This window comes from Lissotriton helveticus, chromosome 8 (genome assembly GCF_964261635.1).
Source record: "Lissotriton helveticus chromosome 8, aLisHel1.1, whole genome shotgun sequence".
Lineage (NCBI taxonomy): Eukaryota > Metazoa > Chordata > Amphibia > Caudata > Salamandridae > Lissotriton > Lissotriton helveticus.
Window position 1 is genome coordinate 1,531,884,918 of NC_136069.1, and position 27,666 is coordinate 1,531,912,583.

Genomic DNA, 27,666 nt, shown 5'->3' on the forward strand with positions numbered 1-27,666 from the left:
TTGCCGAGGTGTCTTGGCGCGGAGCTGTAATGAGAGTGGTAACTGGTATGTAGTGAGCAGGATTAGGTTGATTTAGTTGGAAACAGCCAGGTTTTGATCATTGTCCTGTACCAGCTCTGTTAGGTTGTAGCCTGATTGAGATTGGCATTGTGTTCCAAAGTTTGGCTTCCCCGTAGGAGAGGGTTCCTCCCCCCCACCTAGCTCTACGGATTTTTGGGACCTGGACTAGCACTTTATTGGCCGACCTGAGTTCATGACGCGGGATATGCCAGCGAAAAAGTGCTGAAGGTCCGGAGACCCTCCTTACAGCGCCTTATGTACAAAGCAAAGCGCTTTGAATTTGATGCGCTTCTGGACCGGGAGCCAGTGGAGCTCCCGGAAACTGTTGGAGATGGGGTGGTATTTTGGGATGTCTAGGAGCAGCCGAGCCGCAACATTTTGCAATGGTTGAAGTTTCAACATTTGACCTTTGTCAACATTCATACATAACATTGTCACTGTAAAACACAACTTGCTAAAGACGATACACTCTCTGGAGTGACTCTCTGGGTCAGGAGAACCAATTGTACACAGGGGTGGACATTGACTTTCTGGAACCCTTCATATATTCTGCATACCAGGGTATGGAGATGCCCTCAGATGTTCAGGCCGTAGTGTATCACCAACTAACAGAGTCTCTAGTTTTCAGAGAGAACCCTCCCACCTCTTAGCTGGTTTCCTGTCTGGATCACTACTGACACACCCAGGCATCAGTCCCCAGGAATAATATACTTTCCCTGAATACACAACACATCGACAGATAGTTTATGCGACTTTTCACATGTGAGTAAGAGTTATGCCTGTCTCTGGTGCAGGTGGCAACATTTACTGCTCTATTGAAACTGGCATGGATACATACACCTCATACAGGCCAACATTTTAGAAGAGCAAAGTGGGAGATTGAAAAAAAAAGAATCTTGAGGATGTATTTCCCCCATTGACTTCTATTGAAGCAGGAGAGGCAATTTCAGGCAGGAGGCAGCTAAGATGAAGCCAGCTTTGGCTTCTAAAATTGGGAGTCTCCCGTCCGAATCGGGTCTATTGGCATGTATGACACCTCTACATGTACTCAGCTTTACAAAATGTATGTTGGTGTCTTTGAAAGGCATTACATAAATGACAAAAGTGAAGGTGGATTCAGCAGAGCCTGCTTTATAAAGCCTGTCCTGACGATTTTAGGCCACCCCGACTGACTACAGGAGGTTTTTTGGCTTAGTAAGGCCACCATCCCTGGCTTCCGGACTGCAGAGCGTCAATAAGCGTGCAAGAGCGTGGACATTAGAGGGTCAGTGTGTATCCTGCCAACCATGAGCAAGACTTCGCAGTGAGGCCAAAGCAAACAATGGCGAATTGACCTCTCAACTTCCACGTGAGGCTAAACAGTGGAAACGGGGAAATGTCATGTTGAGTTCCTGTTAATTGACCTGCTGTGCGATAGCCTGGCACGCTTCCTCCTCAGCGCTGCTTGTAATAACGGGACACGAGTTATAGTCCTTTAAGAAAATTACGCCCTTGGTTTGTTCACTGGATACCACGAGGCCCCAAAGAAAACACAGGGCAGCTTCCCTGAAGTTCGAGAATGTCCCTGTGAGTCAGAAGGGACAATGGGACTGTGTTCAGCAAACTATTCCGAAAAATAATAAAGTTTTTGGCACGGTTTCCAATTAAAGTTTATTGACATCCTGCAGATGCGTGTACAATGACCTCAAGCTGCGCTTTATTGCTCTGAAACATTTATCCCCTGGATTTGAGAGCTTTCTTTGTGCTGTAGAAAGGAATATATTTCAACGAACAGAAGGATTTGTGTTTAAATAAATGGATCAGGCCCTAAAATGTTGTGCTAGAGTTGACGCGCTGCTTAGAAGTATTTTGTCGGGGAGGGGGCTCGGTAGGAGTCAAGGTGTTACATTACAGTTTATTACAGCTCAAAAAGCCCTGCATGCATCGATCAGAATGAATTGAAGAGCACTCATAAAAAGTACGTTAATGTGCTTTCGATTATTTCCTGTTGGTGCACGGGGACTTGTAGATGGGTTGGAATGTTTACTACTAGACCACCATTTTCAACTACTGTAATTTACTCAATTAACTATGGCTACCCGATTAAATATTGGTCGCATGGACTTCGGTGACCCTGTGTGCATCTAGTACACCAGGTGCACACAGCACGGACCAGGGGCCCTATTGTGTATAGGGCCCACTTTCCCTGTGTCCACCCTTGCACACCTTAAGACAGGTGCGTGGGGTGCAAACAGGGAAAGTGCGCCCTATTTCTTAGAATGCATTGCCCTCAGGGCAGCCGCAAACTCATGCTGCCCTGGGGCAGCGTATTCAAATGAAATACGGAAGGGCTTTGAAGCAGCCGCTCCGTGTTTCTCTGTGCAGGCGGCAACTCACCTGCACTTTTAAAGGGGGTGTCTGGGGGGTCCAGGACCTATTTCCTCCCACCAGAGGGCTGCAATCAGGGGGCGCACTGACCGTGCATCCCCTGACCTTTTAGGTGGCGCACTGTAAGTGCGCCTCCTGAGAGCTACTTTGCCTCTGCGCCTGGGTCTGTAATACGGTGCGGGGGGCAGAGATAAAAGGATTCCCTCATTTGCATTGGGGCCATGCCCTGATGCAAATGAGGGAACGCCCTCTTGAGGAAGCGCTGGCACTGTATGTGCGCTAGTGTTTTTAGCATTACAGAAGGTTATGCACAGACATCTGCGGCCCCTTCTGTAATACCACGTGTCCAGGGTGCAGCCAAGCAGGCCCAAACGCCAGTTGCGCCCCTGGGACACTTCTATTATACAGCCCCAGGTCGGATTACAAAAAATGCCCTGTCTCCAGCTCAGCTTCAAACTTAAAGTTTGCACTCGAGGGTGCAATAGTGATAGAGCTGCAGTTCTCGAATTCCACTCTTTCACTGCAGGCACATCTCACCTGACTTTGCAGCAGGGCAACTTTTCTTTCTGACAGGGATTGTTTGCAGCCTGTCACAGAGGGAAAACCTGTGTGACATCCTCCAAAGGGTGCTCTAACTGTGGGCCCTTGATAAACCACACACAGATAGTATACCTCCTGAGAGCCTTTTTGTCTATGCACTTGAGTCATTAATATGCACACAGGCAAAGGTGTCCCCACATTTGCAGATGTGAGATGTGCATCTATACAATTGGTATTACAAAAGGGGCTGTGCAAGTGTCTGCAGCCGATGTTACAATATAGAAGTAATGCGGGGAGAGTCTGGCTCCAGATCTTCTAAAAGCGAGCATGTCTTTCCCTTCCTCGTGTTTTATTGGTTAGTTTGTGTGCCTGTTTTCAAACGCTCTTTTTGTTGTCCACCTCTTTTTTACAATGGTCAATACCACACTTTTCAATAATTCTTTTTTAAAGAGAGTATACAGGTTCAACCTCAGGGTCAACATCCCTATGGTGTCAATTCCCAGGGACGTAGCCAGCATCGCAGAGGTACGTAATGAAAGCATGTAGAACATCCTAAATATTTTTAGTTGGAGTTTGCAGGCTTGGGTAGAAAAACTACTGGCAAATTTAGGGGCAAGTGGTGTATTTGTAATTATATCAGGTCAATAACATTGGTCATCACACTGCATTATTTTAAGACTGTAACACAGGTGGGCTTGGGGATCTTTTTCAGGTATATCTTTAGAGATATATTTTCAGCAGACAGAGGGCTATATGTAGGTAATTGTAAATTACTGATTCGAAAATACCGAATTTTACCGATTCAGTATTTTCGAATCGGTAATTGCAATGTAGATAATAATTCGGTAAAAAATACCGATTTGGTAAGGTTCGGTATTTACCGAATCGGTAATTACCGATTCGGTATTTGACATTCATTCCTATGGGCCTGGAGGCCCATAGGAATGAATGTCAATTACCGAATCGGTAAATACCGATTCGGTTAAATTGAGAAAAAGTCAAGGGTGGCAGGGTGTCACTTTGACACCCTGCTGCACCCCTGATTAGTGCTTGTGTGCACATGTGGCACACATACTGTCACAAGGCACAGTGTAAATGCACATATTTGCATTTACACAGGAATTCCTTATTTACCACCAACCAATAGTTGGTGGTAAATAACGAATCCTTAAAGCACAAACGCACTCTTTAAAGTGCTTCCTACATCTCATTTACCGATTCGGTAAATACCAAATCGGTAAATGATGATTCGGTAAATACCGATTAGTTATTTACCGAATCAGTAAATATGACATCTACATAGGAAAAGGCTATTACCGGTCGGTAACGGCCTAAGTACATCTGTCCCAGAGTTTCCAATCCATGGTGGCTGTCCTGTGAAAGATCTAGCCATAGTACTCTGTTATTTAAAAGAATGGTTTTGGCAAGCCTTAGTTTCATTATTATTTTCGGGATTCCCTGAGCTAATGACTATCTTCATGTTTCGCAGTGGCACGCAATGCACACTTCTTTCGAGAATGACTACTGTCCCCACCACATCATGAATGTCCCCTTCATCTCCACCTTCAAAAGTATGCAAAAAATGCCTGATTGAAAAACACTTTAGTTCTCCAAGAAGAATCTGATTCTCACCCACAGGAATTTTACTCATCTTATTTCAGTACTAGGGCTTCTTACCAGTGGCCCAGAGTAATCCCTGCTTTTGTACTGCAGCTAGAATAATTTTACAGAGGGTCGCAATTAATCCAGGGGCAGAGCAATAACAAGGATTACACATTGTTCAGGAATAACATGCAGGAAGTGGTGTTTACATGCAGATGTCTGCTTATTTTCCCCTCAGTATTACAGACAGGAGATAAAAGAGACTTTCATCTGGCAAAATCTCCATACAAAATATTCTCAACAAATATTTCAGATAGACCTGGTGACTTCTGTTACTTGGCTCGATGAACTTAATGGTCCACTTGTTGTGAGGGTTTAAGTCTAGCAATTTTGCTGTTTGATGTTACACTTGGCTGGTACCATGCTTGGATTTACTCATATCATCATCCTCATCACCCTCTACATTTTACTCTCCACCAGGCATCGCACATCCTCCATCATTGCATGTGTACCCATATGTGCATCTTTGTTCTTGTTCCTTTATTGTCCACTCAGATGAGACACTCATGTTGTACTCCTTGCTCACATCAAAGCTGTCAAATAATGTAATCCTATAATACTTTGCTAAACTTTTAAATGGTAATCTTTTCTATCATATACATTCCTGTATTAGTGTAAGGCCTAGTCCACACAGGGCACCACCTCTATCATTGCAAATGTTTGAATCAATTATTTCTCTGAATAGTCAGACCTAATAGTAAACTCTATCTTAATGCTTGCTGCTATTAAAGGAATTATGTATTTTTTTATGTATTTGTAGTAGCTCTAAGTACATTTATAAATAATTGTAGAATGTTCTTCCTTTTTAAATCAATTGTTATCTCTTGCCTGTGCAGTCCACGTGACAAATAAAAAAAATGAAGAATAAAATGAAAAATTTGCAAAAAAACAGGAATATTTTCAATTGTTTGTTATATATGGTGGTACTCTTTGAGGTTCAGGTGTATTTTGGAGACCGGGTTTAAAAGTCTAGACCTCCTCAAAAGTATGGAAGACCTGTAACCTGTAGGACAAAACAGATATCATGATAATTATGGTTATATTTTACTGTTATCCGTTTTAAGTTCAGAAAGATATTTATTAGGGAAGAGAAATCAATAATATACAATATATAGAGGCAGTAAGGATAAACAAACTTATGTATTTCTTCCATTTATTGTTTTTCGTTATGTGCGACGTTACCCTTGGCTATTTAAGAGCACTTGTTGAGAGGAATGGCCAAGAGATGTTACTGACGCTAAATGGGGGGTTACATTTGACTAGATGACCTGGCCACCGCCCTGGAACTGGCCCCTTAATGATAGAAACTTTGACAACGGAGAGACTACCTGTCTTAAGTTACTCTACTGAACAGAAGCATTTAACACCGAATCAGAGTGCACGCCTGGTCACGCTTTGTAACACGATGGGCATCGGTGAGACCTTAGTAACGCCATATTGAAATGCTTATCCGAATGTAATCAAAAAGTTAGAATTGAGAAATCCATGTCGGATTCCGTATCTATGTCATTCAGTGTTCCACTCATTATTTTCAGTCTTCATGTGCAACCACCTAGAGAACTTCTCGATGTGCTTGGTATTCCATATTACCGGTATGCAGAGGATGTGGTCAGGGAGCTAGGAGTCTGGATCCATAGGGATTTGTTCTCAAAGCAGAGAGGTTTGTATTCTAAATTTTGTTTGCTCAGGAGAAAATGTAGTGACTTCATTGCAGGAACATATTTACTGATCGTTTACACCCTACCCTGAAGAACCCGGTGATGGGTTTTGGCCAGCAGCTCTATTCCTTAAAGTTAGATATTCACAACAGTCCCGTGAGATATACCTACGTAATGTGTGCTAGGAAAGTGTTATCCCTCTCACTGTCTTACTAGCTTTCCATCCCCCACTGTGTCTCACCTTTCTCCTTCCATATACTTTTCTCTTTCCTTGTCTCATTCTGACTGGATTTTGACCTGATTGAGGGTAATTATGCGGCATACGCTATTTGAGTTATCAACCCTGTACCACCAGCTAGGGAAACTAAGTATTGAATGCTCACCTTTACCATCCTAGGAGTATCCAGTGCACAAAGGAAGAGACCTGGTTTTCTGGTTGGAGTACCATTATACCTAACACCTGCGGTCAATGTTAGTGCCTGTGTAAACTTCTGTACATGATAGTACTCACCAGAGATACTACACTGGGACCATTGACTCCTCAGGGCCCTTCAGGTAAGGCCTCATGCTGGAGCAGAAAGACTTCGACGCAAATACACGTTATCAAGAGTGGAGGACCCGTGTATTTTTAGAGATCACGACGGATTGAGGGTTGTGATTTAACCCGGATATACTTACTCTCACTACTCGGGTCGCGGTAGATATTACTATGTTTTTACGGAACCATAATATATTTGCTTGTGCACGACTACGCTCTAGATTATACATAGGTTCGTTCAGGAGCATCCTTACTCGGAGCCTAGAGGGGTGTCACCATACTGTCGGAAGCTCTATTGATTAGAGGAGCCTCCATCCCCTTCAAGCACCCTTTTGTGGGCCTGTGTGCTCCAGCTTTAGACACACGTCTTTAAGATTTGGTTCTGAATACATTTATCTTCATGATTTTGCCGCTACGCAACCTACTGATGCTACTGATGATCGTTTGTTTGCCTTGAGAAAGTCTGAATACCAATCTTGTACAGACGAAACACGTGTTGGCTGCAATTCACATCTGAATATGACCGAGGAATAAAGAAAAGTATATATCCAAAACATCGTGATTTGGTCATCTTGTCCCGATGAACTTTGTGATCACTTTATGTCATTGACTAATTGGTGTATTTGTTGAACTTGGGTGTACTTTGATTGCATATACTCGTGATTGCCAAGACCTTATATAACTGTATTTGGGGAGTGCTTCGCTGACCTTCTTTTTGATACAAACACACATCTACCCCTTACCTATAGAAAACTATAGCCTCTGTCTGCACAAACATGAGTGCTGGAAAGCTGAATACACCACAACCATAATCGGCCAGATTTACTGAGTTCGCGTGGGCACTTGTTCAACAAAAGGTTGCACTTCAATGCGTAAAATGGTTCATAGGCAGGTCTGGTCAACTTTTGTGCAATACAATTATTTTCCAACAAAAGTTGACATGAGTGTAAAGATAGAGTCAAATTGCTGGGTGGAGCACCAAACGACGCTACTATCTTTGCAACATGCAAAAGGGTTGCATGGTGGGGGTGGGGAGTGCACAAGGTTTTTAAGCAAAGCCAGATCAGCCGAAAAAGGGCCAGCATTTTACTTGGGGTGGAACAGAGGAGGAAACTTGTGCAAACATGTACTATGAAAGCAACAAAAGCATAATCCTGCTCTAAGGATCTGTGAGCCATTCACTGCTGAAACTTGCAACTGCTGTTTCCTGCCTTTGACACTACTTCTCTCCACTATGGGTAAGCCTGTGGTTGCCATAGCGTTGGACTACAAACTAGTGGATCAAGCCTGTAGGAAATGTCATTTCACAATCTAGATCTGCTGATCTGTGTCCCTCCAGCTGGGTAGACATTACAGCTGAAGATAGTTTCATCTTTCACCAAATCGATTAACACAATACTTGTGAATAGACATAATCGGTGCCTCTGGGTATTAAGTGATCTGCTTGCAGATAGTGTGTGTTATCTATATGACTTGTGGTGTATGCTCTGTCTTTTAAAAGAGGCTGTGAACATAATTTTACCCGGTATTATTTTGTTCTGAGTACAAGTGTGTGTTGTTTCCCCTCAGAGCCATGCGGCTGTATCTGCTGCTATTCCTGGCAGTTGTGAATGGAGGGATTTCTACATATCGACCCTGGGAGGAGTCGCCTTGTCTGATGGTAAGAGTTTTGGTTACACAATGTAACTGCTACTTTTTAAAATTTCTATCCTTCATGTTAGGTTTACCTTTTTTTTTAGCCCATTTTAGGTGTTTCCATATATTTGCAGTGGTGTGCAACTTGCTTGCGTGTTATACTCTTCCTCCTAACAGTCCTTATTATATAAATATTTGGGGTAGAAATACATTTAGGATGTTTGATAAGAGGCATTGCACTTGTTGAGAGCTATCCTTGGTGGAGGTCCAATTGCTGCTTTAGGGAATTTCCCTGTATTGTGCAAGTATTCTAATCTGATTCTTTTGTGATCAATGCACTTTCTTTCCCTTTTGGACTGTCACTTTACACGACCTAGGTTTACAATGCATCATCTCAGGAGATTGACTACAGCTTGATAGCTGTTAAAATTTATTTGGCTGACTCACCTTCAATTGATACAGGAAAGAGTGCATCCTTATGCGATTTTAATGTGTTTTTATCTAATTTATTACATTGTATTGCTTCATAAATGGTTTATATATTTTTTACATCTTCTGTATCCAAATGTGTTGATTGCCTGGTTGGGGCTGCTGTTGTATTGTATTAATTGTACTATGTAGGAGATGTCGTTTTATTTTTGTACCTTCCAAGATTTTTATGTCTGTACTTTTATGATCTATGTGTAGATCGAAATAAAGTTATGACGATGAGTAAGTGCTCTCCCTACATGGTCACAGCCAAACTCTGTTCAGCCATTGTGATTTAACAAAGCTGACTTGAGCTTTCAAAGCAAGTACGTCTTTATCTTTGCTACTTTGAGTAACTGGATATTTGGGCTGTTGCCAATCACATGCAGCTGCCTCGAGCTTTCAATAGCACTTTTTACAAATACCTATTGTTTGGGCCAAAGGATAAATGACGTAACTTCAAATAATGGCATTATCACTTTCACCTTCCCTACGACTTTACTGAAATTATTATACTGGATGAAGTTACCAGATGATTCCAAATGTCTGAGACTTTGTATGACCGACTTGTCAAAGTCATTAAATTGAAAAGAACAGATAACTCACTTCCAAAATGTATATGGCTGATAAATGAAAGCCCAGAGCTGAAAGCATAATAAATAAAGGAATAATTTTCCCTCGTCGTCATCTGTCAAAATCCCCACCAGCCGGACTTACCGCCTCACCGCTCTTACCTGCACGGGACACGGCTAATATTCCTCCCAGAGAATTGAAGTAATCCGATATATCATATATGGGTAAAGGTGCACTATTGTAATAAGCCTCTAAGTTATCAACATGTTGGTAGGCGTGAAATCAGGATCAGTCATATTGGTGGCTGTCCTAAGGCATAAGGGTGAGATTCGTCCAGTTCTGTTTTTTTTTGTTTAAGAAATTTTTATTGGTAATTTTTAAAGAGAAAATTATACATATGTCATGCAGAATGGTATGGAACACAAAAGAACATGGAGTCTAAAACATATGTGTGATAGAGAGTTAAGTATAGAAAAGGAGAGAGAGACAAGAGAAAAGACAGAAGGGGAAAAGAAAAGGGCAGAAAAAAGGAAAAAAGAAGGAAGAAAAGGAAAAGTGAGAAGGCGTAGGAATAAAACACATGTGGGAGTAAAGGTGGGTCAATCATATATGAAAGTTGGAAGAAAGATACATAGAAAAGGGGAGCCAGAGAAGATCAGATTTGATTTTTAGGGGAATAGAACAGGAGGAAGCAATAGCGATCCTATGTTCATCACAAATGAAGTTCCACCATGTATGTACAGAAAGTTTGGAGTTATCCTTCCAACACGATAAAATAACTTTAAATGCGAGGGCAATAAACAGGTCCAACAGTCTAGCAGAAGAAGATACAATATCAACATCATCTGATAATGAACCTAGAAAAACATTCAATAATGATAATGAGGCAGAACAGCGAAACATTGGCATGCAAATATTCCAAACATCATTCCAAAATGACATAACTGGGGGGCATTCATATACCTGATGTTTAAGTGAACCTAACTCTTTAGAGCATGACCAACATAACGGAGAGGAAGTAGGAGAAAATGTATTAATACTAACAGGAGTAATAACAACTCTATGATAAATGAAGAACAAAGATTGGGTAATACGAGCAGAAATTGATACTTTAAACAGTTTGGACCATAAACGATCCCATAACGAGACAGGAAGGGAGATAGCAAAACCATGTTCCCAAGCAGTCTCTACCTTTGATTTAAGGCGCTCCGTAACATTAGATAACAAAATGGTATAAACAAGAGCAGCCTTAGGTTGTTGAGTTGAAAATAACGGGTACAGTTGAGAGGTGGGTGTTGAAATGGGAAAGGTATCAGGAAGCGAAAGAGAGGCTAAGTGTGATTGAATGGACGAAGTTATAATAGAGTATTCAGTAAGAGACGAAGAAGGAAGGTGATACAGATGTTGCAATACATGGAAAGGAATAATAGCATTATCATCAAAAAACTGATGGACAAACAAAATATCCTTCTCTTTCCAATATTTAAAGTAAAACGATTTGCCTTTGTATTTGAGGAATTTGTTATACCACACAACAGAGGATAAGAAGCGTTGGAGAGGAGAGAGGTTAGAAGAGAATGCATTATTCAGCAGTGTTTGTGAGTATTTTAAAATAGGGAATTTAGTTAGAAAAGAGCAGTTTGTCATAAATACAATATGCTGGAATGAAAAACCTTTTAAAAGGGACCGTTCTAAGAGAACCCATTTAGGCACAGGAGTATTCACAAAATTATAGGCTAAGGAAAAGGACTGTTTAATCAAGAAGGCAGAATGATATGATTTAAAATTGGGGAAACAAACACCACCCTCATTTTTAGGGCGGTGAGTTTATGTAAACCAATACGAGGGTGTCTGTCATTCCACAAACATTTTGTACAGATCGAGTTAATGCGGGAAAGATATGAATTAGGGATTTTGAAAGGGAGCGCATAGAGACAGTATAAAGAACATGGGGAGTAATCATCATTTTAATCGTGTCCAGCCTACCCCACCAAGAAAGGAGTAAGGGGGACCAAATTTGAAGGAGAGATTGGAGTTTCTTTAACAAGGAATCAAAGGTAAACTTAAGTGTATCAACTAAAGATGATGAGAACCATATACCAAGGTACTTGAGTTTGGAGGGACACCATACAAATGCAGTGTCACTAAACATGTACTGAGAGCAGGCTGCATTCAGAGGCAAGACTTCTGTTTTGGATAGATTGAGTTTATAGCCCAAAATGGAGGAATACAAACGCACTTCATCCAAAAAGTGTGGAAGGGAAGAAGTAGGGTCAGCCATATACACCAGTACATCATCCGCATACGCAGACAATTTAATCTCCGTAGACGGTAGTTTAAAGCCAACAATATTGGGATTGGAGCGAATACGTTCTAAAAAGGGTTCCAGACATAAAATAAATAATAAAGGGGAAAGAGGGCAGCCTTGCCGAGTACCCCTAGATAGAGAGACGAATTTAGAAAATTGATTATTAACAAAAATGCTGGCCCGGGGAGATGAATATAGAAGTTTAACCAGGGGAATGAAGGATGGACCAAAGCCAAACCATTTGAGGGTGTGGAACATGAATTCCCAATTAATGCGGTCAAACGCTTTTTCCGCGTCTAAGGACAAGGCTGCCATTGGGGATTTAAGATATTTACTATGAGCAATGACATTGGAAAACATACGGGCATTGTCAGCAGCAAGTCTACCCTTCACAAACCCAACCTGATCCGTTTTGATTAGAGAGGGAATAACGGAATCGAGGCGTGTAGCCAGAATTTTAGCAAAGATTTTGCAATCATAGTTAATTAATGAAATAGGACGGAAATTTTTGCACTGTGAATGGTCTTTATCGGGTTTAGGTATTATGATGATGAGGGCATCGAGAAAAGAGCCAGAAGCTTTAGCATCTGCAATAAAGGAATTAAATAATTGCAGGAGTTTTGGGGCAAAAAAGGCATGAAAGGCAGAGTAAAATTCAACAGGCAGTCCATCAGGACCTGGCGCTTTTGATTTTTTAAGTGAATTGATGGCCCGGGTAACTTCCTGGAGAGTAATCTCCCTCTCAAGTAGCGCAAATTCATCAGTAAGAGAAGGGGGTGAGGGAAGGTTATCAAAAAAGGAGGACAAGTTAAACTCAGAAGGATGCGTATCATCGGTATATAGAGATTGGTAATATTGATGAAACACATCAGCGATGTCTTCATCTGACGAAAACCAGTTTATTGAGCAAATCATTATATATAGGGCCTATACTTTTATGTTCTGATTTAATTTTTAAGTGATTTTCCAGCATTTTCCCCGTTTTATTTTGACCACCATGGAATTTGGACTTGATTTTAATAAGGGCATTACAAGCTTCGTTAGTGATTATTTTATTTAGGTCAGTTTTAGTGTGGATTAATTCTTGAAGTGCAGACTGGGATTTGGAAGTGAAGTAAGAATGCTCCAACTCTTTAATTTTCAGAAGTTGGTCCTCATATTTCCTCCTATTAAGCCTCTTTTTCTTAGTAACATAAGAAATAGTAAAGGCCCTAAGTGCAGCTTTAAAAGCATCCTAATTATTAGGAATAGAGGTGTCTGAAGGGTCATTTATTTAAAAAAATTCATTAAAAAACCCTTGAATTTCTTTTATAAAAACAGTATCGGATAAAAGAAATGAATTTAACTTCCATCGACTAAATTTAGACGAGATGAGGGAGAGGTCTAGGGAAGTATAAACAGGAGCGTGGTCAGATATAAATATGGAACCAATCACAGATTTCTGAATAGAGGGAAGTAGAGATTTACTGACCATAATGTAATCAATTCTGGAGCGGGTATGGTGTACATTACAAAAAAAAGTATATTCAAGTAAGTCAGGATTACACATTTTCCATGAATCAAATAAAGGACGAGAGGCAATGGCAGATTGAAAACTCTTATGGGATTTGTCAGGCTGAAACTTACTGGAGGATAATCTATCTGAAAAAGGGTCTAGCCATTGGTTAAAATCACCTGCAGTTACAAAGTCTGGGCAATCAATGGACGATATGAGGACTTTAATATCTTTCCAAAAATTGGGATCAGGTCGAGCCGGGTGATAAATGTTTAGTAAAACCAATGTTTTATTTTGGATTACAACCTTCACCATTGCCCAACGTCCGTCATCATCATTTTGGGAGGAAAAAATTTGAACATTTAACGCTTTGTGAAATAAAATAGCAACCCCCCCTTTTTTACTAACAGCAGGAGAAAATACAACCTGTCCCACCCATTGCCGTTTCAACTTAAGAGATTCAACATCAGAACAGTGTGTTTCCTGGAGAAAAACAACCTGTAAATTAAGTTTAGACAGGTGAGACAATACCTTTTGACGCTTGACAGGATGACCAAGACCTCGTACGTTCCACGATACAAAGTTACACACCATGGTGGAAGGGGAGGATGGGCGACATATGGAGTAGACACACTGCAAGGAGGTAACTAAAAAAAGGGAAGCAGCAAACAATCATTAAACATGAAGATAAAATTCCCAACAAACTCACAACACTGAAGTACAATGCAACTAAAAACAAAAGGGATAACAACACCCAGAGCAAACAAAGTAAGAGAGACCATTCATGATTATAGAAACAGGAGATACAAATGATTAGGTAGACAAGGCAGAGAAAGGGGGAACATAAGAGAGGAGAAAAGAAATGAAAACAGATAAAGAAGAAAAAGAAAAGAGTGCGGAAAAAAGAGAGTGGACATGAGAGAAAAAGAAGACAGAAAAGGGGAAAGTAAGCAAGGGAGAAGAGAGAAAAGAGAGGAACAGGAAAGGAATAAGAAGACAGAGCAAGGCAAAAATGCCAGGTCTGAGAGAAAAGAGATAACCAAAACATCTGGGGCGAGGAAGCGCCAAAGAGAGCGCAGACCCCAGCGAGCAACAGAAGAGCAAAGTCGGGCAAAGAAAAGAAAGAAAAGATAGGACCTCATAAAGAAGGAAGAAACAGAGAAAGCACCATGACGGAGCAAGATCAATCAGATAATACAGTAGCGAGGAGACGCCGGAGGAGGCACGCATTCTAGCGATCACCAGAAGAGCAGAGAGTGAAAACCTCTAGAGAAGAATCAGTATAAAGAAGAGTTGAAAAGGATCCATGTTGACACAGAGAGCAAAGCAGTATTATGCAAGAACAAAAAAGATATCAAATATTGGTGTCCATGGTAGTTGAGGAGACACTCTGCAGGTAGGCGTGAAGCTTCTGTGGATCATCAAACGAGCGGGTGCGACCATTGTCAGTAATTTTACAGAAACACGGATGCAGGATGCCATATTGGATGTTCAACTGTCGCATCTGAGGACGGAGGTTTAGAAATTCCTTACGCCGGGCATTTGTTGCACTGGAGAGATCTTGTGAGATAAAAATATTATGGCCAGACCACTGGAGACGCCGTTTAAGTCTAGCAGTCTTAAGAACAGTCAATAATGTAGTCAGGTAATATCCTGAATATCACTAACACGCTGTTCCAAGTTCAACACCTTACTTTCCATAACCACCCATCTCTCCTCAATTTGTTTAAGCTTTTCATTGGCCGCACTCATGAAAGGCTGTAGACCCCTTGCTTCCTCTAAAATAGAGTCTAGCACAGGATTTGGTGAGGTATGGATGGGGGAGGGGGGTAATTTTTTAGTCGTTTGGGTTTAGTTCCAGTGTGAGACGACTTAGCGTTGTTTGTATCATGCGCCATTGTGTAAGGAAAAGGGAAAAAGCCCACTGCAGTATCTGATGGAAGATTGGGCAAAAGCAACCTCTCCGGAGATGAACCAGGATAGAAAATGTAGAAGCGATCCCTTCAACAGTAGTGAGGAATAGGGGCTGAAAAGCGTGGATCCATCAACTATGGCATAGACCAAGGTAGCATGGGCAACAAAATAAGCACATGAAAGAACTGTTCAGTATTCAACCTCATAAGATGATGACCAAGTATCACACAGGAGAGTAAAAAAATCAAAACAAGTGACACAGACCAGGTCAGTCATCAGGGCATTAACAACACAGCTTACGCAATACCATGAGGAAAGCTTAAAGTAGCCAACGTGAGAAAAATTGGAGGTTGAGGAGATATCCCATTAGTATGCAGCAAAGGAGTCATGGAGTACTGGGTAAGAACACGGGCTCAGTGGCACCAGGACAGCGCGGCCGCCCGCATCCAGACATGAAAGAACTGCACCGCAAAATTATAAAAACAGGCAGTGGACCATCTGCACGGTAATGGGAGTGTTGAGAAAAGCTTAACACAATGCTCGAGTTGAAGCAAGCATACAAGCATAAGGCCATGTAATAATATTGAATGGCTTAAAAAATAAAAAAATAAAATCTCCTCAGCAGAAGTAGAAGAAACAGCAGACAGTCAGGGTATTAGGGCCACGGGCTCAGCGGCATAAGAGCGGCCGCCCGCACCCAAAGGAGAAAAAAAAAAATATAAAGCTGCATACTTTCCTCCATAACTGGGAGGGCTGAGAGGAGGTACAGCATTAACAATGCATATTATGACATGCTTGCAGTTGCAGTTATTAGAAAACGGGTCGGCAGCACCAATGGGGGCGTCCACTTCACAAGCGTTGAGAGAGTTAATGAGGCAAGTTGCGAAAGAACACGGGCTCGGCGGCACAAAATGGCAGCCGCCCGCGTCCGTAGATGAGGAGAATCAACCGCTAGCCATAGCTGAGAGGAAACAGCAGAAAACGTGCGAAAAGCACGTCCACTCGCTGCAGACCGATTTCCCCCAGCAGAATCCGTTCAAAGGAGGTTCACAGTGAAGCTACTTGAGGTCCATATATAGGAGGAAGACTCGAGGCTCAGCGGAGCTCACGGACGATCCGCCATCTCAGTTCGGCGCGTAAGCCACGCCCCCGTCCAGTTCTGTTTTTTAAACCAGTGTGTCTAGGCAAAATTCCAGTATGTCTAAGTATAAAATTTAAACTTCTAGTCCCCGCATGCACAGCACTGTTAACGGATTAACCAGGACTGACGGAACGCCACCTCGTGACACAAGTTCACTTAGCAACTATGATTTTATGGGTGACTACACAAAATATTGAATACAAAATATAGAATTACATTAATATTGAAGTAAAAATATAGAATGGACAAAATATCAAATGGACAGAATATAGTCAACAAAAATATCGAATTTAAGGTAAGTAATTTGATATCGATTTTTATAAATATAGAAAGTCAAAATATCGAAGTATATAATATAGGTATTAATAATATCGATTTTTTTTAAGTGTTTTGTATTTTAGTATATGTGTGAAAAGTATATATTTTTATTAAAATGTATTTTAAGTTATGAATTTTATGGTATTTAATTTTTGTGTAATTTAATTCTGTAGCGGGTTGTGGGTTTATAGGGGAATAGGGTGGAAAGTAATTTAATTGTAATTAATTAAATATTGAAATGTATTTATTGGTATTTCTTTTGAATTAATTGTTAATTCATTTTTAATTGGTAATTAATTAATTTGTTATTGGTAATTAATATTTCATAATTGAATAATTGATAATTATGTTAATTTTATTAATTTATTTTCCGTAGCGGGTTGTGGGTTTATAGGGAATAGGGTGGGAAGTCATTTAATTGTAATTAATTAAATATTTTAATTTATTTATTGGTATTTATTTTGAATTAATTGTTAATTCATTTTTAATTGGTAATTAATTAATTTGTTATTGGTAATTAATTTTTCATAATTGAATAATTGATAATTATGTTAATTTTATTAATTTATTTTCCGTAGCGGGTTGTGGGTTTATAAGGGAATAGGGTGGGAAGTCATTTAATTGTAATTAATTAAATATTTTAATTTATTTATTGGTATTTATTTTTAATTAATTGTTAATTAATTTTTAATTGCTAATTAATTAATTTGTAATTGGTAATTAGTTTTTAATAATTGAATAATTGATAATTATGTTAATTGTATTAATTTATTTTCCATAGCGGGCTGTGGGTTTATAGGGGAATTGGGTGGGAAGTAATTTAATTGTAATTAATTAAATATTTTATTTTATTTATTGGTATTTATTTTGAATTGTTAATTAAATAATTCTTAATTGGTAATTAATTTGTATTAATAGGTAATGAATTTTAAAAATTAATATTTATTTGTATTTTTAAAAGATTAATTATTATATTAAATTGGTAATTACTTTTAATTTATTTTTTATCGGTTTTGATATTTAATTTATTTTTTATTAATATATTAAATATTTACTTTACCTACTGTTGCACTCTCTGGAGTGGGAATAGTAATTTTAACCCCTACGTTCTCCAACGCTTTCCCTACGGTTGCACTGTCTGGAGTGGGAATAGTAATTTTTACCTCTACGCTATCCAGCACTTTCCCTACTGTTGCACTCTCTGGAGTGGGAATAGTGATTTTTACCCCTACGCTATCCAACACTTTCCCTACTGTTGCACTCTCTGGAGTGGGAATAGCAAGTTTTTACCCTCCCTCTATCCAACGCTTTCCCTACTGTTGCACTCTCTGGAGTGGGAATAGTAATTTTTACCCTCCTGCTATCCAACACTCTCCCTACCGTTGCAGTCACTGGAGTGGGAATCGTAATTTTTACCCCTACGCTATCCAACGCTTTCCCTACTGTTGCACTCTCTGGAGTGGTAATTGTAATTTTTACCCTCCTGCTATCCAACGCTTCCCCTACTGTTGTACTCTCTGGAGTGGGAATAGTAATTTTTTTCCCTAGGCTATCCAACGCTTTCCCTACTGTTGCACTCACTGGAGTGGAAATAGTAATTTTTACCCCTACGCTATCCAACGCTTTCCCTACTGTTGCACTCATTGGAGTGGGAATAGTAATTTTTACCCTCCCGCTATCCAACGCTTTCCCTACTGTTGCACTCTCTGGAGTGGGAATAGTAATTTTTACCCTCCTGCTGTCCAACGCTTTCCCTACTGTTGCACTCACTGGAGTGAGAATAGTAATTTTTTACCCCTACGCTATCCAACGCTTTGCCTACTGTTGACTTCACTGGAGTGGGAATAGTAATTTTTACCCCTACGCTATCCAACGTTTACCCTACTGTTGCAGTTGCTGGAGTGGTAATAGTAAATACGGTGAAAATATTGTATATTTTTTATTAATATTATGTTAATATATATATATATATATATATGTGTTAAAAAATCATATTGTATGTTTATGTTTTTTAAACTTAAATTAATTATTTCATACTTTTAAAGTTATTTAAGTATTTTTAAGTATGTGTTAGTTAATTATAGTTATTATTTCATTAATTTTAAATAACTTTTAAGACATTTAAAAAAAATGATATTTTGACTAACTATAAAAAAATATCGATATTTTTGATTCGATATTTTGTACTGTTTGTAGATAGGACTTCGATATTTTTTCTTTCTATATTTTTACTTCGCTATTTTGAGTATTCCATATTTGTGTATTCTATATTTTGTCAGTGATCAAATTTTATGAACTGGAGACTTAGGCCTAGAGTTGACAAAATTTTGTGTTGTGGATGCACCATTCATTTGGCGCAGCAACGACGCAAAATGTATTGCGAGATTTACAAAGCCACACATTCCTGATTTGCATGACTTTGCTAAAAAACACAATCAGAGCATAGTGCTGCTCTAAGGTAATTTTGCATCGGGAGGCATTACATGGGTGGATCATGGTCATTCCTGTGCATCCATGCATATATTTTAATTCAGACCCAGATTTACTAAAGTTGGCAAACCTGGGTTAGTACTAAAAATGGTGTGACTACCCGAAGCTAGCATTACAAGGAAAATATCTTTATTTCTCCTAGTTACATCCTCTTTTCATGTGTGTTGCATTGTGAAACACACTTATAAAGAGGAATATGCCTCTTAAGGACAAAAACTATCCCAAAACACCAATACGGGCACCCTTGCAGCCTGATGCAAGGGTGCCTGCATTGGTGATAGGTTGCCACATGTATGCCAGCACACGCATAGAACAGAAGTGTACCATATCGTATTAAATTGCGCAACCTTTCTGCTCTCTCCCTTTCACCCAACGCAGCACAACAAATATCTTTGATGTTTTGAGTTGCTTGAAAGTTTAGTAAATCCGGCCAAATACTTTAACCTATTGCTCATTAATATCCTCTGATGGTTAGCATTCAGCATCCTTAGAACAAGCCAGCGCAGACCTTTAATGATCTCCACATGGAGGGAATTCCTCACATGCCCACATTCTTCCTCAGTTGCAGGCCCTCTAGGATGATGCTGTTTCTACGAAATGCAAGGGAGGTGCCTGGCTCCATCTCTGAGCCCATAAAGAAGGGAGTTAAAGAGAGCTCCCTGCAACTTTCTGACCCACTTGGGACTGAGATTTGAGTTACAGCGAGCTGAACTCAAAGAAATGATTCTGTCATATTTAGTATTCATTAAGGTTCTGAAACCTAAACATTTACTTCTTCCTGAAGTTGTAACATAAACTATTTCCAGCTGTTGGATCATAAAAGGCCCTGCTCTCATTCAGAGAATAACAGAGGTTGTTACACTAGTGTATTTAAGTTACCTGTGCTCTGAAGTTTCTATTTACTGCACATTTCAGCAGTGTTTAATTTGAGATGGTGGTTGCTGGTGGGGACCACCAGCACTCTTTTTTGGGGACCAGCACTGATTTTTCAGCATCAGACAATTACTGAGACCAAGAGAGGGAAACATAAACAAATAGGAAAGATGGAGGAAGTGAAAGCTAGAGAAACTGTCATGAAGGGAGAACGCGGGAACATGCAAGAGTGAGATAAAGGGGCAGGGAGTGACTGGCAGTGGATTAAGAGGCATGAGGTGAATTCAAGACTATACAGCCTTGCTATTCAGCACGCCAACATTTAAGTGCATTAGCTGATGGCTGCTTACAGAGCTTTGGGAAACAGCACTCAATATTTTACAAATTAAGCATTGCATTTAATTCAACCTCTTTAATGCGTTGCTCTAAAGTCCTGCAGTAGTGGCGTTGTGTTGGGACCGGCCCAGGGGCCTGTGCCCCAGCTGCAATAGCCCTAGTCGCTCTGTGCCGATCACATTTGATATGGAAAATTAACCCCTTAAGTGCTGCCGTCGGCCAACGGTCGTCACGGGCACTACCTCCCCAGTGCTGCGTGCGACCGCTGGACGTCCAGTTCAGCACTGGATAATGGACAGCGCAGCACTGGGGAGGTTTGTTTACTAGCTCCCAAGTGGTTAATAGAAGCCTGCAGTGGTGCCAGGGTTGTGTAAACAAAAGGGATATCACGGGCCACAAATAGCACTGATGTGCCTTCTGCTTATAGATGGGCAATAAGGTGGGCAGAAAAGTATGAGAGTGCAGGGGCGAAGCTTCAGGGAGGGTGTTTGGGGTGTTACACACCTCTTAAAAATGTATTATTTAATAAATAGTTGGGTACAGGAGCTTTCAGTCGGGTATGGTAAGGTGTCTGTTGGATTTCACCTGATCATTTTAAATACTCATTCAGGCAAGAACCCACACACATTCTCGTCTCTGTTTTGAAGGTCTTAAAAAATGGTTATTTTACAAAATACTGTTTTGAAGCACCCCCTCACAATCTGCACTCCTTTCCATTTCCAGTGTCCCTTAAGCCCCATCATGCGCTGCTTCTCATATAATGATTAACATGATGTGCCAGCGTAATTGTCCGAAAATCTGAAGCTCACCCCCAAGTCTTACTGACTAAGCTACGCCCGTGGGAGTGGCAAATGTTTCACAGCACAGGTTAAAGTTTACAGAGTGAAACATGTTGGGCCTTCCTCGTGTTTTAAACCATGCTGCTGTGCCCACAGCAGATAAATGTTGGATGTGGGTGTGCAGAGGAAGGAGTTTGTGAAGTGGCTTCCCAGAATTCTCATCAGCAACCAGTGGCTTTGGCCCATGCCAGTTTCAGCCCACATTGTGTGGCTGACGCTATGATCAGGATTCCCTGACCCCCACGGTGTGAATTTAATAAATAGTCAGACATTTACTGGCATATATAAGGTCCTCAGATCTTATGGACTTTTGGTGTAGGCTCAACCAAGTTTATCATGGCAAAGACTCTACATTGAACAGAATTGGCTACACTTACCTTGCTGCAAATAATGAATGATGGTGCCTCATATCTACGAGGTCCTACGTGCCGCCTTTAAAATGTCTGTACCAGACGAAACACGAGTCGGCTGTCAGATGTTCATGTACACATTGGCTTCATTACAACTTTTTTGAGTACCTGAAGCATTGACAAAAAAAGTGAATGGTCACAAAGAACACTTGTACAACTTTGTTGACTCAATATGCACCATATATTGCATTTACTAATTAAGCGTTCTGTGGTGTCATGGAGTTTTTTGGGGTTTTTATTGCAACCCATTTTGTATGGACACCCTATTGGTAGCAGGGTGTAAGACACTATTAGAACCACCTAATGTCCTTGAATACGATTTCTGAAATTGTGGCACCATGCAAAAACACTACATATATAACTCTTTGTAGATGTGTGCTTATTTAGCTCCTTGAGACCCTCATGGGTGAGTAGCCACACTCTACAAATACTTATTGATTGATTATTCTGTAAAACTGCTACCATACTTTTCATGTGTTACTCAAACTCAGTGCTAAGTGAAGGCAGTCCCATAAATGACACAACAGACTGTGCTTTTCAATTTGTATTTGGTGGACAACATAATCCCAAACCTACTGAATAATGCACTATGCAAGAAACCAGAGACTGCCCTAAGTCTGATCCTGAATCAAAGACTTCAGATATAAGCCAAAAGTTTTTGTGGGTTGGCAACTTGTGTACTTTGGATCACAGACCCAGTACTGATGTACATCTTCAATCCTGAAGCTTCTATGTTCATCTCGGTGATTATGGTACCATACTGCCCAGAACCCCCTCGCTGGACGCCATCCACCTGCGCTTAATATCTATCATCGTCCTTTCAGTGTACGGTCCACAGACCCTCAATAACCACTGCCAACAATGCTGAAAATCACATAGTTATAGTAACATGTAACTGCAGAACCATACTATACATCCTCATCCGCCCATACCCACATTTCACTGTCCTGGTTTAGTTCAACATTTACTGTGTCAATTGTTTTATACTGCATAGAGACTGAGTTACACCGTTTCTGTTCAGGGAGCTATCTACATGAATAAATGAAAAAGGTAAAAGTAGTGCAACAGCATGGCATGAGAATGCCCATGACAGAGGCTAGAGAGGAATAATATATACTTTTATAAGTAGATTTACGTTCTTGTCACCTTGCTGCACTGCGCTGTGTGACAGGAAAAGGGCAGAAATGTGCCATATGTAAGTTAATATGGTGCATCTTTTCCCCTGTGCTGGTGCCCTTTTGGCAGCCTAGTACCAATGCAGGGACCCTTGCTCCATGATGCAAGGGTGCCTCTGTTGCATGCAGGATTGTTTTTGTGCAGAAAGGCTTGCTTTCCTGAACAAAAGCAATCCTGGAGGCATAGTCCCCTAGCTATGTGTGCTGCACAATGCAGCATACATAAAAAGAGGAAGTAAAGAGGAGATATAAAGATACTTCTCCTCATTACTCCTCTCCTGGGAAGGCGTGCCTTTTTGGCACATCCCCAGGTTTACCAATTCTGGTAAATCTGGGAATATGTTAAAATCCATAGGAGTAGCGTGGCAGCACCTACACAACACCCACGGAATGCCTTCCCAGAGCACAGTAAGGCAACACAGAAATTTGCTCTGCATTGCTTGTACTCCAGGTTTATGGAGTTACTCAGAGCCACATAAAGTGGCCTTGTGTGGCTTCATAGATCTCACTTAAGGTTTGCGTCGCTCATGTACCACGTGCAAACCTGATGCAATCCGGGTCATAAATATGGCCCTTAGGTATAGATGCATCAAAGGAAAAACCGGTTGCAAAGGGGCAGAGTCTCAGAATCTGCCCCTTTGCGACCAGTATTTTTGCCAAATGCAAAAATCGCAATTTAAGAAATTGCAAAATTGCGATTACTTAAATTGCGATTGCATTTAAGGAATCTCAAATTGAGATTCCTTAAATGCAATGCATCAAAGTAAAAAAAATCGCGATTTTGCTAATAGGGGGAGCAAATTACCATGAAGTTGAACTTCATGGTAATTTGCAAAAACTTTGAAAAATGCACTAAAGTGCATTTTTCAAAGTTCCATTTTACACACACACATGCCCTTGGGGCATGTGTGTGTGCAAGATGTTCTCATATGCAGATTTCATAGGTGCAACAGGGTGTCCTTTTGACACCCTGGCACCCTTGAAATTGCATTCTCAATTTGCGATTCTCTAATTCAGAATCGCAAATTGAGAATGTCTTCCCATTCATTCCTATGGGCCTCTAGGCCCATAGGAATGAATAGGGAGGTATTCCTTAATTGTGACTCGCAATTTGCGATTTGCAAAGAATTTTTAGAAATCGCTATTTTCTTTGCGATTTCTACATGCATAGCCTTTTGCTATTCCTTATTAGCGAATCCTTATTTTTCGCTAATAAGGAATCGCAAATGGCATTGTTGATGCATCTATACCTAAGTGTAGACAGATATTCTTCTAGGAAAAACAGAGTTTTATATTGTGATTTAAGCAGCAGCGTGGCAGTCCAGAGAGGAGAATCCTAACACTGATTGGCATGTTGTTCCATTTTTAAGAGCCTGGAGTAAGTAGGACCAGTATTTCAAATGTACTTGATGTAGGCAGGTGGGATAAAGCAGGCTTGTATATATGGATGAATGTGTGCTGTTTACAATTTAATATAAGTGAAAAGTTAAATACTTTCAAAATAATAATAAGGGCTATTAAATTGATCCTGTATGGTCAGTTCAAACAGCATGGAGAGGACTGCTGTGATGTAAAACAAGTTGTTATTTCATGTAAGACGTTTTAGCCATTTGGAAATGTTGGCTACCATACAATATTTAGTTTTATTATTCTACTGCGCTGCATTCATTCCAATATATAATTATAGACCTTTGAATGCTTTCCTATCAAGGTGTTATATGTAATAAACATTTAGATAATTTTAGAAACATTCTAAATTGTGTATAAAAATCCATAGTTACTATGACTCCCTAGTGATTGATAGTTCACGACTGTATTGGAACTACTAAAGTACATCTAATTTTCTTATTTCTTGCTTTAGGTAAATATGGAAGCCTTCTGCCAGGACAAAGGTCTGCATCAAATTCCTTGGGCGCTTCCCCCAAAAATAGAGAAACTCTATCTATCTAAAAACCAACTCCAAAACTTGACTAACACACCATTGACATTCTATACCATGACGAAAGACCTGGATTTGAGTTCTAACCAAATTAGCTTCATTCAACCAGGAATCTTTAGAGACATGAAGAGACTGCAGTTCATTAACCTTTCTGAGAACCTCCTTGATAGACTTGCTCATCTCAATGATACGGGAATTGGACCTTTACCACATGCAAAATTCTTGGATCTATCTAGCAATAGCCTGCAAACTGGCATGGCTGAGTATTTCTTGCAGGACGCACCATTATTGGAGCACCTTTCACTTTCAGGAAACAGCATCATGAGGATCTCACAAAAACTGTTCCTTGGCACTCCCACTTTGGTGCAGCTGGACCTGCGCAACAACGTCATCATGGACATAGAGGAAGGGGCATTTGAGCACTTGACTCAACTTCTTAATCTCGACCTCTCCATGAACTCCATCACCTGTATCTCGGATTTCAGCCTTCGGACACTTCAGACGCTTGACTTGAGTCAAAATAGCATTGAAACTTTTCACACCACAGAATCGAAGGATGAATATAAATTGTCACAGATAGACCTAAGTGAGAATAGACTGTTGCATTTTCCAATATTTCCTAAGGTTAACAATCTTAAATACATCAATGTATCAAAGAATTTGATACAACTTGTCTCAGAATCTGCGAGTGAGGGATTTGGATACTATGAAAATGACTGGCTGGAGTTGTCATTTCAACAATTCAATCAGAGTAAAGCTAACATACATGAACATGTAATGGCTGCTAATCTTTCTAAGCTCATACATTTAGACTTGTCCTATAATAAAATTGAAACAATCCCGAGTGGATTCTTTGATACCATGATATCCCTCAAATTTCTAAATCTTAGTAGAAATTGCCTTCAAACATTTGTACTGGGTCCTAGCAACCCTTTGTCATCCTTGGTCACCCTTGATTTGAGCTTTAATTTGTTACAAAACATTTCAGTTGCATATAACACACTGACTAGCTTGCAAAATGTATATTTACAAAATAACCACATCCACATTGTTGAATCTAATATCTTCCAAGGCTTTCCTAGCCTCAGGCTACTTGATCTTAGAAGGAATAATATCAGCATATGTAATACATACTCACCGGTGACTAAACATAGGCTTGGTGAAACAACTGGTTGTGCATCATTCTCTCATCTTACCAGCCTTCACCAACTGTATCTGTCGGACAACATGGTGACAAACCTACCGACTAATGCATTCCACAAGACACCATTGACTGTCCTTGATCTATCAACAAATGCAGGACTTGAGGTCAAAGTCAAAGCATTATCAGGATTAGAATCTTCATTGGAATATCTGTATTTGCAGGACAACAAACTGCCAACTTTGAACATTGACCTTCCTTTGTTTGTGCACCTCAAGACTTTAAATTTGTCTGGAAATCGACTGACGTGGCTACCCGCGTGGAATGGAGCATGTTCATTAGAAAACCTCGACCTTAGGAATAATAGTTTCAGCAATTTACAAGCCAGCGATATTTCAACTGTGGAGAAGACATTGAAGGTGTTGTATCTTAAGGGGAACCCACTTAGCTGCTGTGAGAATGTCTGGATATCTTATATGATCCATCGATCAAGTGTTGAAATTCCTGATCTGGATCTCATAACATGTGAGCATTCTCAAAGCTTTGGGTATCCTGAAGAAGTCCCAGTTAGCCAGATCAGGCTATCGCACTGTGAGAAAGAGGATCGAAAGAAAACAAATGTTACGATTGTAATTGCATTTGCCGTATTGTTATCAGTGATTGCCATTGGAGTTGGATCCTTTTGCTGTTTTAGGAGACAGAGATTCAATAGACAATTAAAACCATAGTATTAAAGTTAACCTTAAATCACAGCAAAGGTTGCACTAAGACCAAGCCTACATCAGACACGAAGAATGTTGAATTGCTTTAATGTGAAGGGCAGAGGCATGATGCAAAATAATAGTGCATAAAGGCCTCAATTTGTTTTTTACAAAATCATTGTTATACACATGTTTTATTGTTGTATGCCTGAGTAACATTCACCGAAATATTGTCTTACATCAGTATTATGTGCTGAATATTGTGTGAAAAATATTGCCCCGATGGGTGAAGATTTTCTAGTATTAAATCCAATGGGGTATAATTTTATTTAACTCAGGCAATATGTATTCTGTCTTGGATCTACTCCATGAAGTGCTGTTTGCCATGCTGTGTGAAAAGGAGACAATCTTCACAATGTTAGAAGTTTACATTGTTGCCATAACTGCCAACATGTGGCTATACTTTTCCATAATGGAAATTATCTTATGATGACCAAAGTTCGAGTCACGAGCCCTATATTTCAGATCGAAAGAGGGCAGCAAACTCATTTTACACCTGAATGTATTTTTTTACAAATAGTTTGTATTTTATTGCTAAAATATTAAACACGGTATGAAGGATTTTTAAAATGATATGAAGGAACATTAAAAACAATATGAATAATAATAATAAATAATGTTAATGTTAGCGTTTGTTTAAGTGTGAGTTGTGAACAGGAACTGGATGTCAAGAAACACTAACGAGGGAGGCTTACAACCAGCTAAACACAACAAATCTATGTTATGTTTGCCTCTTTTTGTTTTTATAAATGTTGCATCTAAAATCGTGAACACTTATTTGTCTCTGGTGTCAGTTATGTGATTATGGTATTGGTAGTATATACATATATCTAACCAAGTTCCTAGAGTACATCAACTTAAATGAATAGCCAGGAAATACATGTGTAAAATAATATTTTTAAGTGGATGCACGTTTATCTGGTGTATATTCATGGCGTTGAGTATGTAAACATATCGTGTTAGTGTTCCTTGAGGGTCACGTAAATCTCACTTTGCTATTCCTTACCCTCTCTTCTTCATGGCTT

General features: G+C 40.0%; 1 protein-coding gene across 1 annotated transcript in view; it reads left to right on the forward strand.

Moving 5' to 3' along the window:
- The window catches only part of LRRC32 (leucine rich repeat containing 32), a 156,640-nt gene extending 129,371 nt beyond the window's left edge, over positions 1-27,269 (forward strand). Inside the window, exons 2-3 of the mRNA XM_078658519.1 lie at positions 8,395-8,485; positions 24,662-27,269. Coding sequence (XP_078514645.1) covers positions 8,399-8,485; positions 24,662-26,608 — 2,034 coding nt within the window. The 5' untranslated portion in view covers positions 8,395-8,398 and the 3' untranslated portion in view covers positions 26,609-27,269. The remainder of the gene's footprint in view (positions 1-8,394; positions 8,486-24,661) is intronic.
- Positions 27,270-27,666: the final 397 nt, after the last annotated feature.